The 14,804-nt window shown below is 36.0% G+C and overlaps 1 protein-coding gene across 1 annotated transcript in view; it reads right to left on the bottom strand.

Annotated features, from left to right (window-relative positions):
* Nucleotides 1-1,911: 1,911 nt before the first annotated feature.
* ELOVL7 (ELOVL fatty acid elongase 7) overlaps nucleotides 1,912-14,804 on the bottom strand; it is a 35,346-nt gene continuing 22,453 nt past the window's right edge. Inside the window, exons 5-7 of the mRNA XM_008586692.1 lie at nucleotides 13,264-13,369; nucleotides 5,540-5,676; nucleotides 1,912-2,286 (exon numbers count right to left, since the gene is read on the bottom strand). Coding sequence (XP_008584914.1) covers nucleotides 2,077-2,286; nucleotides 5,540-5,676; nucleotides 13,264-13,369 — 453 coding nt within the window. The 3' untranslated portion in view covers nucleotides 1,912-2,076. The remainder of the gene's footprint in view (nucleotides 2,287-5,539; nucleotides 5,677-13,263; nucleotides 13,370-14,804) is intronic.

Genomic DNA, 14,804 nt, shown 5'->3' on the forward strand with positions numbered 1-14,804 from the left:
TTTTCATGTAACATTCTAGCTCTCCACTTCTATTCACATAATTGAGAATGTGGTTTCGTCAGATGTTAGCTCATAGGCAAGTCAAACACTTTAAAGACTATACGGAGGTTAGGAAAGGTTATTCAATGCAGATCGGAATATACGTAAGAAAATAAATCAAACTCTTCTGTTTTTGCATCCCTTTAGTTATTTACCCTACTTGAGTCTTCAGGAATTGTGTATTTGTATAATAGCACCTACCACACCTTCTCATTTTAGCACAGGTTGGATATGAAAAGTCAAAACAGGAAAACACTTAAGGAACCCTGAGACCTCCACAGGGAAATAAATTAGAGCAGCTGTTTCTTTTAGCTCTACTCTCCTGTTCTTTATTCAAAAAATATAAAATTCCTCCCATTTATCACCATCATCTTCTCATATGGCAAGCAAGTGAAATCACTAAAGGTCACTTAAAGGCAAATAACTTCATGCATCTGGTAAGTGTGAAGATAAAAGGCCATGTTGGAGAGAAATGGATTAGGAAGGAGACAGAACTACAGGAGTTTACAATTAGGCTTTGTTGTATAATAAGTATCGCTGTGTGTTACACAATAACTGGAGCCATAAGTACTAATTGTTTAAAGTCCTACAAACATAAATGGCCCTTCAAAATTGAGCATAAATATAGCAAGAAAAAAAAAGCGATTAAAAAAAATTCACCCATGTCCAAATATTGCTATTTCTTGGACAAAACTCTACGGACCAGTAGTTTGGGTTCTCTGAAAAGAAAATGTGAGAACAAGAGGATTTTAGAAAGTAGCACTTTTAAAGAAACAAAACCTATGCCAAATAAATTTTGGTCCTTCATTCTATGGTTTATAGATCTGAAAAAAGAAGAAATCCAGGCAGTTAATTAAAATTCACAATTCTGGAAAATATTTTTTCATGCAATGTATCGGTAATACTAACTATATAATTTATAACTATTATGTAGACTGTTTGTCTCTCACTCAGAGTAGAACCACCCTTGCTTGTATAGCTGAATCCTCCCCGGATACTCTTTGTGCCACCATTTGCCTCCAGTAGCTTCACAAGCCTCTCTAACCCATATCTGGAAACAGTGGATAATGGGTGGCCTAAAATTATTTATGATTTAAGGGTACCTGCAGTCTGCTAATAATGTGCACATTTAAGTATCTAAGCAATATATATTTAACCAAGATAATCCTTTAAACTATGACAATATGAGAGTGACATTATAATACAACAGACAGTAATTTTTCCATTGATTTACACATTACTTTTTCCTTGACAAATTCTCTTCTTTCCAGAGATATACAAAGTTAATTGTAAAGTAGTAATAGCAAAGTTCGTTAACCTATAAAAACAAATCACCTTGTTTTCAAAATAACAACTTAACCTTAGTGTCAAGTGTATCAGTATAGTAACTGAAAGGATTGTTATTTTGAAATAGTTTGTACAGTAAAGCTGTCATGAGGAAGTCTTATCAGCAAAACTGGTGGCAGCTACTCAAAAGATCCACTAAAAATTATCATCATTAGTGATTTTATATGAGAAGTATCAAAAATTCACTTAATGTTTACCTGCAATAGCTCTTTAGAATGGGAATTTAATTCTAGAGTAAATATAATATTTTCTGAATAGAGTCAACAAGCCACAAAGCTACAGCCCCCAGTTAGAGGTTTCTAGGTCATGCAGAAGGAATCTACTATACTGTATGGATCTCTATCCGTGCTCAAAATATCTAATGATATTTTTCATCTATATCGGACTTCTTTAAAGAATACTGTACTATTTCACATCCTCCTTTCACTATAACAAAGTGTATTAAACAAAACCTTTAGATTAGGTATAAAGCAGCTGAAAAACTTCTGGCTGCTCTAGGCTCCAATTTATCAGAAGACTTTATCTGGGAGCTTTGGGCTCTCAAATATCAGAAACCCCAAAAACTTATCAGAAAATATAAGCTCTTGGTTATGAAAAATATACAAAATGCACTGCATAGGTAAATGTCTCTTGATTGTCGAGGATGACAAAATATCAGTCTTAATCATAGATTCATTTTGTACTTGTATTTCAGTGATGTTTGTTTGAACAGTTTCCGTTTTTCAGAGTTTTAGGCAACCTCTGACCTTTGGTGTAAGCATGGTACCAAAAATGGAGAAAGAGCAGCAGAAAGATGCACCCATAACTCATAATGATGTACAGAAAGACTGGAAACTGGTACTTGCAATCCTCCATGAAAAAAAACTGGCCTATGTGGATGGTGACAATAATGAACTGGACCTAAAAGATGAAAAAGTGGGAAAAAAAAAAGCTATTCAGATAACAAGCGTTACACTTCTCTTTGCTTATTTATGTTTACCCACTCCCCAACCATTTCTAGGCTACTGTTGGGCGAGGAAGTTCATCTTTAAATCTAGCCTCCCTGGGAGTGATAATGGATACGATAGCGTAAAAATCCAGATGGAAGTTTGGAACCACCATCCTATTCAGTCCTGTGTAGCCAAACTCCAGAGGGCACTATTTAAATGTTCCCTGGAGCTGTGCCGTGCCATAAACCTTTGATGACTCAGAGGACCAACAGAGCAGGTTTTCTTTGGAAGTCTCTGTCTTGAGTCCTTGCTTCTGATGAAATGCACATGGGACCACTGCTTGTGGCCTATTTTCTAGGATGGTTTTGACTTCAAATATTCTGGCCTGTTGTTAAGCTAGGTATTTCAGTTTTTGGAAAATAAAAACATTCCAATTAGATCTCTTTTAATTTTGTAGGAGCCCAAACATCCCTGAGTCCTCAAATCTCCCTCTTATCCTCCAATGTTATATATAAAAATATGTTCTAGCTGCCAATTTGTTGGGCATAACTTTGCGCGCATGCGCCCTGATGCGCACGGGCGCCATTTCATGCGCCCCGCGGCCACCATTTCACTAGCGCTCAACGGCACGTAGCTGCCAGCCTCGCCCTTCCGGGTCCCAGTGATTCAGCAACTTTAGTTCCGTATTCGCGTAAAGCCTCCCCACCACCTCACCCTATCCTTTTAAGCCCTTCTTATTGGCTCTTTGCTTGATCTCTCATATCAAAACCCGCCCTGCCCTTTTTCCCTATATAAGCTGTGCCGCCCTGCAAATAAACGGAGTTCCGGCTTTGACCACTCTCCTGGCTCGGTGGTGTTCTTTCTCGGCCCCCGGGGAGGAAGGTCCTGGGGGGGAAGGGCCGTGCCAACGACACTCATCATCCCGCTCAGCCCCACAAGGGACCCCCGGCTGGACCGGGGTCTCTTCCCGCTCGGTTTTGTCAGCCTCTGGCTCAGGGAGGCCCGACACCAATTGAGGTGGAGAATCTGCAAGGAGTGAGAGAGCACTGGTGGGCGTCCTAGTGATGCTCCAAAGCTCCATGGGCTGGAACATTGTACACAGTCCCATGAGGGACATGTTCTAGACTAATGTTCAGATTTTTATATATTTTCCCTCCTGATTAAAAGGTAATTTGTGTTCTGTGGAAATGTTAGAAAAGTGAAACTCTATAAAGAAAGAAATAACAATTACCCACAATTCTTCTAGTTTTAACCATGGTTAAGATTTTCACATAGTTTCTTTTATTATCATTTTGTCCTTATCATCATCAACTTTCCTTGCATTATCTGAACGAGCTTTTATGAGATTCCTGTGCAGTAGCCACAATTATTCCTCTCATTTTGCAGGACAGGAAACAAAGCCTTAGAAAGGCCAAGCAACGACCTCAACATTCTAAGCATGTGTGTGTTTGTGTATAATTGGCACATTTGAAATAATAATGAACAAATGTCTATCCTTTTTTTCTATGTGTTTTTCCACATTATTAAAAACTTTTTACACATTTAAGTGTAAAATACATATACAAATATACAAAATTGTATATGCAGTATAATACAAATCATGTAAAAGATATTTACATACAAGCGTACTTCAAAAAGTTAATGGAAAGATTTGTATTATCTTTTAATTCTATTTTTCCATGAACCTTCTGAAGTACTCTCATGTATACATAAGAGAGAAAAGTTGAATGAAAATATCAGCACTGACTATCTGTAGTGGTGAAATTTCATTTATTTTTCTTTCTCTTTGCTTAATTAGGTGTTCTAATTTCCCTGCAATAGGCATATAATACTTACAATAAATGAGGAAAAAACATTTTTAAAAGGAGGCAATGGTAAATAATTTTCATGACTTCATAGCACTTCAAAGTAATGAAATAAAATAATCTATTTCACCATTTCCTTATGGTTGGCCATTTAGGTTGTTGCCAATTTCAGATACAATAAATAGCTCTGCAAGGACGTTCTCTGATCTTACAGACTGAAAACATCAATCTCTCACCTGGGAGAACATGTTATAGGAATGTGCAAGATTTCACTAGCAAGTTGTAGAATTTTTTTTTTTCCTTTTTGTCTTTTTTTACTGACTGGTAACGGGATCGCAACCCTCAGTGTCGCGCCCGTACCAGGGACCGGCAACGGGATCGCAACCCTCGGTGTCGCGCCTGCACCGCGTTAAGCTTAACCATTTTATCTACACACAAATTCATACTTTCTCCTTGGTGTTATTGGCAGAATATAACACCAATTTATTATAGACTGTAAATGTGGAAATACGAGGATGGCAGAATTCTGCTTTTAATAGAAGACAATAAAATTTAGAGCAAATCATCCTCTCAGTTATTCTTTTTATTTATTTTTTTTGTCTTTTTTCGTGTCCGGCAACGGATTGCAACCCTCAGTGTTGCACCCGCACCTCGCTCAGCCAGTGAGCGGGAACCGGTCTGTATGTGGGATCCGAACGCTCGGCGGGAGCGCCGCCGCGCTCCCAAGCGGCGCACTGTAGCAGTGCGCCACCGGGCCGGCCCTCAGTTATTCTTTTAAAAAAATTTTATATGCCACATATTTTTAGGATTAATGTTTGGAAAGTATTATTAGGTCTACACTGAGTGCCTCTGCTTTTCAAACACTGTTTACTTGAGGGCAGTATTCAAATTTATGTAATAGACATATGTTGGGCTACCACTGTATACACTTAATCCTCACAACACCTTTTACCAATTGGAGAAAAGATAGACTTATAAATGTTAGGACTAGATAGATAGGTACAGAGGAAGGCTCATCATTCTCTCAAAATTCCCTCAAGGTCATTTAGATCTAGAATATGGAATTTCTAACTTCTAATTTAGTATTATGCCTATTGAGGATCACATAGCTTTGAGATCATTTTGCTCAAAAATATACTTATTTTTGTATTAATGTATAAAAATGGTACAAAGATATACAATCTAGTTTAATTGTCTGAGCCCCTTGGTTACCAAATGTGTTTTTTTTAATTTAGTGAAGTTCCTGACAAAGTTCAAATGAAATAGAAAGGATAATAACAGCATGCCATATAAGGGCCAGCCTCTATATCCCTATTGTTTTGTAAACTTTTTTCTTTATTTAGGTATATCCTAACACAGCAGAAACAAATGAGTCTAATTTAGTTTCACATCTGTTTTTAAAGAAAATTAATTACTCACGAGCTGTAATGATGTCAAATATTTTTTCCACCACAAATACTTTTGGTAGGCTGGTCCCAATGCACATAATCCATAGTAGGAATACATGACTACATGTACAGCTGTATTTAGAAAAGCATGGAATGTTCCCAAACCACCTGGAAAATAAAATTATTGTAAAATGGGAGCATTGTTCCTTAAAATGAGACATATTTTTGTCTGAACTGAGATTTTGGTATAATTATTTCTTGAATTTTAGTAGGAAGGAAAACATACTAGTATATGAAATATCAATCCCATTAAGCAGCCGTCGAACTAGAGGGAGCTGGATCATATACTCATTTAATAAAATATAATATAAAAATAGATTTATGAGAAATTTATTAGAAAATAAATTATCATGTCTTTATTTTGTTATGTCTTAACCTTAAGATGATCTTATAATTTGGGTTTACTTTAACAAACTAAGTTATTTAAGTTACCTTTTAAATATGATATATTGCTAAATAATAGTAATTAAATTCATTTTTTAGTGAGGTTAACATAAAGTAAATTAATCTTAAGTGTACAAGTTGTGGATTTTTCACATATGCATACATCCATGTAACCACCACCAAGATCAAGATACAGAACCACCACCAAGATCAAAACCCATAAGATTCCCATATGCCCCTTCCAAGAATATACCCTTCCCACAGTAATCTTTATTCTGACTTCTATCACTAACTATTAGTTTTGCCTATTATTAAACATCATATAAATGGAATTACATAGGATGTACTCTTTTGTGCCTGCTTTCTTCCAATCAACATAATGTTTTTAAGGTCCATGCATATTGGTGTATATATTAGTAGTCTGTCTTTTAACCACTGTGTAATAAGTATAACACCATATGAATGCATCGATATTTATCCATTCTTCTGTTAAAAGACATTTGTGTTGTTTCCAATTTGGGCTATTATGAAGAAAGCTGCTAAGAATATTTTTACACATGTCATCCTGTGGAATCAAATTCACTTTCCCTACTATCAATAATTTTCACTAAATACTTTAAGTGCCTCAAAAATTTTGGCACTAAAACCATTGCTTTTCATTAGTAAGCTATACTAATTTTGCTTTAATCAATTACTGTTTTTCCAAATTAAACATCTATTAACTGTTAAACCTCATTGTTTGCTGCTTCCATCTGATTATTATCAATTATGCCTTTTTATCTTGCTTGGTTTTCCTCTTCTAATTTCACCACATCTCCTAATGATCACCTTCAATTTAGAACAGAAGCAAAGAACATGGAGCATTGCGGGAAAAGATTATTTTAATTGTCTTTAGCTGGACCAGTAGGACAACGGAACAAGTAACAGTAAAAGGTAAACAGGGTGTTTAGCTGATGGTGAGGGAAAAAAAAACAACATAAAAATCTCTTCCCTAGCATCTCTTTCCAAAGAGCACAATCTAGAAGAATCCACATTCTTTATGCAAAGCCTAATTCAGCTTAGCAATGTTGCTTTGAAATTTAAATTTTTCTCTAAAATATTCTAATTTCTTAATTTCAGTATTCTTTGATTTCAAAAATAAAGCAAAACTTCACACATTTAGACTAATTATGGTAAAGAAAGGACTGAATTAATAAACACTATGAATTACAGAAAGTTTAAAGCAAAATGCAAATTTATCACTTCTAATATAATTTCCTAAGGAAAAATGTCATGAAATTTCTGCACAGTAGAAACTTACTTTTTAATAATTATTTATAATTGCAGCAATTCTAGATACTTCTAGAAACTACCACTGCTAAAAGTATTCCATTAAAATAACCTGTTAGAGAAATACTGCATATTCTCACTTATTTGTGGAAGCTAAAAATAAATAAATAAATATACAAACAAATAAATGGGGCAGGGGGAAGAAGACACAACAATCACAACAATTCCTTGAACTTGTTAAGACAAGCGAACAGATATGATGTTGATAAGGGGGAAAGGGGAGGATAGGTAAGTGGGAAAGAGGAATTGGTAAAGGGACACGAAAATCAACTATATTGTATATTGATAAATTAAAATAAATTTAAAAAAATAAAGCTACCTTCGAAAAATAAAAAAGTAAAATAAAATAACCTGTTAAATAATTACTTTTAAGTAGCTTAAATATTCCCCCAAAGCCTCGCTTATGCTATACTGTGTTTCATAAATATTCTCCTCCTGACTAGAATAAATCAAATTTGAGCTAATCCCTTAATTATTACAAGTTTCAAGCCAAAAAAAGATGAATTAATGAAGCTTATTAACAACCTCACAATTTTATCATTTACATTTGGATTAGTCTTCTTTCCCAAAGGAAACTTGAATAAATAAGTTATAGTGGTGTTGGGCCAAGCCCGTGGCGCACTCGGGAGAGTGCGGCGCTGGGAGCCCAGTAGCGCTCCCGCCACGGGGTTCGGATCCTATATAGGGATGACCGGTGCACTCACAGCGCTCACTGGCTGAGCACGGTGTGGCCGGTCTCAAAAAAAAAGGACCAAAAAAAAAAAAAAAAAAGTTATAGTGGTGTGAAAACACTTTTTCTAGGGAAAACTAAAAATAGAATAGTTGTGTACTTGTGAGAGTTTTGGAGTTGAGCTGCTTAAGAGGGGGACAAGCCACTCTCAAGTTCATTTGTGTCTCACTATAATAAACCCTCTGGAAATCTATTTCACCTTTGATAAGAAACTACAAGTATATCACAGCCTTTCTTACTAAGACATCTCTCCTGTAATTTGGTAGAAGAGAGCATATTTTCCGTTTGGATGCTTTCACCATTTAAATGTCCTAAAATGAGAATCGTATGGACAGGGATTTAACAAAGCAGCAGAGAAGCCGAGAGTGTTTCATTAGGATTACTGATCAAAAGAAGCTATCAAATAAAATTTACTAGCTTATTTTCTCTAGTTATGATTATTTCTGATTAGTTACTTTAATAAGTTTGTTCACAAAACAATCACATTTTAATCAGTAATGCTTTTTATATCTTCTTTGGAAGGCTTTTCTAATAAAGTCTTTTTTAAGTTTGCTTTCTCTACCATCATGGTTTTGAAAGGAAACATCTCAGAATGAATTACAATTAGTGCCATCATATTCTCCTCCTCTGTTTTGAAAAAAAAATAAGGGAATAACTTAGATAATTATCACAATCCTCTGTATCTCTTTAACCCCTTAAAGATATATGCATAACTGATTTAAAAATCTGCCACAGAAATATTTTCACCATATTCAAAAGAAAACCTGGATTGCTATTATCCCAGAGAGCAGTACAACAGGCAAACAGGAAATTAATTACTAGATGTAGATCAGCTGTGCTCAAGTTTTTGAAAAGAACTGTTTAAACTGGACAGTTTCATTCTAGGAATGGAAGCCAGTGCCAAACCACATTTCTGGAAATAGCTCTTGTAGTGCTGGTCACTGAACAGGTATCAGGTATGCTGCACAGTGTTTAATAGAATTCCACACATAAGACTGACCAGAAATGCCAACTCATGGGGCATATGAGAGACAAGAAGGAGGATTAAGGTGTGGACAAGGAACCCCATTATAAAGTGATTGATGTCCATATCCAGTAACATTTAAAAATTGAGGTATATCATATGTTTAAATTTTCATTATTGAAAGCAATGCTTATTTTTGAAATGAAAGCTAGACTATTGACGGACTCAACATAGAAGTCAGAAAAACACTCAACTCTGTTCTTTAAATAAAATTTGTTTTTCCCACTATGGAACTATCAGACATTCCATATAGAAACATTAGAAAATACAGAGAAGGATAAAGAAGGGGAGGGAAATCACTTTTTGTTTCAATATCTCCAAATCACTGCTGTTTATATTTCCAAGTATCGCCTTCCAATCTTTTTTCTATGTCTATTTTTCAGGGTTATGATATCGTATTCTGGTCTCATGAAAAATATTGAGATAAATAAGTAATACTTTAACAATAGTCTTCTATTTCTGATAATTTAGGAGTCAAGCTTCTTAAGAGAAGATGAGCTAAATAGCTCTCAATATCATTTGTGTTTCACAATTATATATATATACATACAAGAAATCATAACCATTCTATTAGTGAATGTTTAGGTATTTTCCAATTTTTCACCAACACAAATAAGGTGTCAATATATATCACTGTAGAAAGAACAGAGAGGCACAATGTAGTAATTTGTGATCTTATTCTACTAAATGTTTTAAGCCTTTTGTTATTTAAAAAAACTTTCCAAAACCAAATTCTGAAAGCTCAACATTTTAACTTTAACTTTGAGGAATTCCAAGGGCCCTGGAGTATCTCAAAGGATATATAAAAGATATATCAAAATTAATTGGCTTATTTAATAAATTAGATTATATGGGAAAGCATTGTCAGTACTAAAGGTGTTATGGATATGTGTTCCAAAATCTTGTAAGGTTCTTAAATATCTGTGTCTTGATATAAATGCTACTGGTCATAGTCTTGGTTTAATTATAATTTTTAAATGTTATATCTTCAAATATTTCTTGAAAAAACTGATAGGTACAGTTTCCGACAAAGTTTGAGTTCATAGCTTTAAACTGAAGTTCCAAAATTCTAATGAAGAAACTGATGGGTTTGTGAAATTGTTCACAAAGATCAAAACAACAAAAGTTAATTGGTAAACTAATTAAAAAGAATTATGGGTTTTTACAATTTCCTTATTTTAAAAGACTGCTGGTTCTCCTAATGTTTTCCCAATGTAAGAAAACTCTCTCTTAAGCTATCTATAACTAACAACAGTTTGGTAAAATGTCATTTAAAACAGAAGTAAAAGTATTTGTTTTCTTCCTATTTGATCCCTCCAAAATTTAATAACTCTAAGTATCCTTATAATTAGTATGGCAATGTGGCTATTTCTATAATTTCAATGAAAATTAACTCTCTCTTTATAACAGGATATAATTTAGAACTTTGGATATGGGCTGGCCCGTGGCTCACTTGGGAGAGTGCGGTGCTGATGACACCAAGGCCACAGGTTCGGATCCTCTATATAGGGATGGCCGGTTGGCTCACTGGCTGAGCGTGGTGCTGACAACACCAAGCCAAGGGTTGAGATCCCCTTACTGGTCATCTTTAAAAAAAAAAAATATAGAACTTTGGATATAAGATAGGATGTCTCACTCCCAAGTTGCTGATTTCTCTTTCATGTTTGCCGTAATTTGGCCTAAACTGCTGCTTCATGCTGATGTTCATCTTTCCCCCTGACATGGGACAGATCACTGAAAGAAAGTGAGCTGAGATGCTTCTTTCAATCACCACCTGGGAAAGAGCCTTCCCAACACCGAGAGATTTGTACAAAGAAAAGTAAAACCTTTTCAATCAAGATATTGATCATCAATGCTTTTATGAGGTATGCCTTGATCTTAAAGGGGGAAATAACGTCTTCTCTACAAAAGCAGTTCTCTAAATTTTCCTGGCCTTAGAGAGGGTATTTGTAACTTGGATGAGACATCCTGTTCTTAAACAAAAGACTTGTAATTGATTAAAAATTTTACAAAAGAGTAAATGCTTTGAAAGCAGTAATGTCAGGGATAGGTGAACTAATAATAACAAACTTTCTGGACTCAGAATCAACTATTTTATGGAGCAGAATCCCTTTCCTGAGGTTCAATAATTGGTAATTACACCCAATTCACAGCACCTGGAGTGATGCCGCTGCAGCCGCCCTGAGATCATCAGTCCTCACCTGAAGTAAATTAAAAGGACTTGCCATGCTAAATGATACCAACTTTGCTTTAAATGCTTTTGTCTTAACTATGCCAACCTGATCTATAGCTCTTGCTTTTTCTTTTAAATAAATAAAATGGGGAGAGATGTGGAATACTCTTAAAGCAAATGTACTTCATAGGGCCTGGTTTTCCAAAGCCTTGCAGTTTCAAATATTGACCTTGCAGAGGACTGGAAATTTTCTTCAGGCTATAAAGTCTCTGTTGTAAGATAAAGATTTGTGGCACAGCAAGGGTGCTGGCTCAAGGACAGACTAGTTACTGATTGTTATGTAAAGATACTGAGAAATTGCTGTAAGATCACTTAATTGTCTAATGGAATGTCATCTGACTTGTTTCACTGAAAGTTAACAGCCTATATTGTTAAACTATAACCCCACCTATGTTCTCTTCCTGTAACTTCCTGGTCTGGAAAATAAATGCAGGAAGAGAACCCCAATTCGGGGTTAATTTCCCAAATGGAAGGATGCCTCACGCTTGAGGGTCCTGGGATATTAACCCCTTTCTGGGGCTTCTCACTGCTCAGAAGAGATGGGCTTTAAGTAATCTTTGGCGGCTCTGTCACCCAGGGGAAAAGGGGTGACAAATCCCTGGGAGGCAAAGCAACAGCACAATATGCATATGAGAGAAAGAAAACATAGAAAGTAAGAATAAGTAAAATAATATAGATTAAATAGTCTAGCTATCCTATCTTGTTATAATTAACATACCTCATAAGAAAAAGCAGCTACATTTACGTTAAAAAAATTACTCAACAGATAAATGCCAACTTTGGGCAAGGAGATTCTTTACATACAGGAAAATCTGATGCCCATAAGGCATGGTAGGCACAGCCCTTTACCCTCATGTCATAGCTCTTGTGGCTCCTGTAGATCTAGCACCCACTTCCTGCCACTGGCTTGGACCTCTCACTAATCACTAATCCAAAGATCCCCAACCCCATACTCCATGCCTAGAGAGTCTAGAACTTAAACAAAAGCTCCTCAATTGGGGTTCCTCTTTCTTTTAGTCTAGCAGAGTCAGAATGCTTACCAGAGATGAGCTATTCACAGAAAAGTTAATGTATTGTCTAGTATGTGCAACAGGCCTACTTGAAGACCTCTTAAATTTAAGAAACCAAAATAAGTAAATCATCAAACCAAATTTTGCTCATGTAAGACTATGTCCTTGGGGATATCACTTATTTAAAACTTTATGATAAGATAAAATTACTTCCTGTTTTCTCCAATTCTAGAGATTTAAACTATTTTTTAACTTAAAAACAATATCAAAACATCCTTTAATATGGTAGGATGCTTTGGGAAGTTGGGATAACTGTAATTTGACACATCTTTAAAGAGTTGTTAGGGGTTGGGGTATGTGTTGGCTATTAAAAATTTAATGGCAAACAAGAGATGTTACTTGAAATAAACATTCTAACTTCCTGGGAACATATAAGGAATAGTTATCTAACTATACTCGTATAAAGCCAAGGCTTTTATCATTTTGCTCATTTGTTTGTCTGTTGTTTATTTATTTAAAGACATTTAATAGAATTCCATGGGAAAAGAATAAAATACAAATAAAACAACTAAAGAATATGCATAGAAGACTGTGCCCCCAAATCAGCATACCTAAAGGCGAGATGGTCCTAATTAAGAGTCTTATGTTTTAGGTTTCAGGTAATAATTAATGAAAGTCAGAAGTTTAACCAAAGTGACTCTTTGATTTTTTGAGTTTCTTTTTTTTTTTTTCTGACTGGTAAGGGGATCGCAGCCCTCGGCATGGTGTGGCCTGCACCATGCTTAGCCAGTGAGCGCACTGGCCATCCCTATATAGGATCCAAACCTGCGGCCTCGGCACTACCAGCACCACACTCTCCCAAGTGAGCCATGGGGCCGGCCCATTTTGAGTTTCTTATAAATCACATTTAAGGATAAAATTTTTGTTCACAGCATACATAAGTATTGTCGCTTACAACACATGACCCCAACTCTCCCTTGGCTACCTGCAGCAAATTTGACTCCAAACCACCAGGTCCATGGCATGATGGTATGATGGAAGACATGAAGGAAAGTCACTTGGCTATTTTTCTTACGCAGAACAAAAAAGATCTGAAATAATTTAAAGAAAATCAAGTTCATATAAATCATGACAATTTATCAAGTTTTACAAAAATATTGGCAAAGTGCAAACTATGTCACATCATAATTTGCTTTGAAAGGGTTGCCTTATAGAATGCTTCTAGAAGCAGCTCATTCTCCACGGGGCAGCTCAAAAGCTAACTAGCACAAAGGAACTTAGGTACAATGCCTAATCACAGCAAAACCAATTAAAAGGTGAACTTTTATGCGGATTTAAAAACCAAAGATATAAAGTGAGGAATAGGGCCAAAAATTATTAAAAGAAATGCTAGTGGTTAAAAAAAAAATGTCCTAGTAGGTTTTGAAGTATATGTGTAAGCAGAAGAGTCTTAATTCTCAGGACTGAAATTCGAAATTACTTTGGATAAGTGATTAGGCAAACTAAAGGAGGACTTGCAACAAATCAAAAGTTAGCAAATTATTATTAAAGAAAGATGAAAGGAGGAAAACTTAAAGAGTTAATTTGAGAATATGATGGAGGCTGGTCTGTTAGCTCAGTTGGTTAGAGCATGGTGCTGATAGCATGAAGGTCCAGGGTTCAATCCCTGTACCAGCCAGCTGCCAAAGAAAAACAGCAACAGAACAACAAAAGAAACAAAAACAAAAGCACGGAATATAACAGAAAAGAAAGCAAAGCTTCATAGGAAAAACGAGAAGGGCAACTAAGGCACCACTCAGATCATACAAACAGGAGGGTAGAATTTGGGGGTGGGGGGATGTCAACAAAACATTCCGAAGCAAAATTCAGAATACCAGTGCTGAGTTAGACTTGTAAATTTGGGACTAAACAGAATGGCACAAAGAAAAGTATTAACAGGAGTATTTGAGAAATGTAGTTTAGGAGAGGACAAAGACAGGAACAAGTTCCCTTATGGAAGCTGGAATTGGGAACATGCAAAGCAGTAACAATGAAGCAAAAACACATTTGCTTATGCACATGGAAGAAGGCAGCCTGGTGCAACAGAAAAAGCCTTAAACCAGCAATCTGCATCCTAGTCCCTGTCAGTAGCACCATTCCTCTGCTTAACTGTCACTTAACTTCTTGGCTTCAATTTTTTTCAGAGCAGAGGCTGGGGAGTAGATCAATGGTTCTCAGCCCTGGCTGCATATTACATGTCCAAGAAGCTGTTTTAAAACAGCCATGCTTGGTCTCTATTCTAGAACATTTGGCACCAAACCTCTGGGGATGGGATGCAAGTTTTTTTTTTTTTTCCTTCCTAAGGCAGTTAATTCTACTGCACAATGTGGGCCAAGAACCACTAGCCTACAGCGGGGGTTCTCAAAGTGTGGTCCCTAGACCAACAGCATGAGCATCATCTGGGAACTTGTTAGAAATGCAAACTTTTGAGCCCATCCAAGATCTATTGAATCACAAACTCTGTTGCGGGGGGGGGGGGGGGGGGGG

Source organism: Galeopterus variegatus, unplaced genomic scaffold (assembly GCF_000696425.1).
Source record: "Galeopterus variegatus unplaced genomic scaffold, G_variegatus-3.0.2 Scaffold4081, whole genome shotgun sequence".
In the NCBI taxonomy this organism is placed as follows: Eukaryota; Metazoa; Chordata; class Mammalia; order Dermoptera; family Cynocephalidae; genus Galeopterus; species Galeopterus variegatus.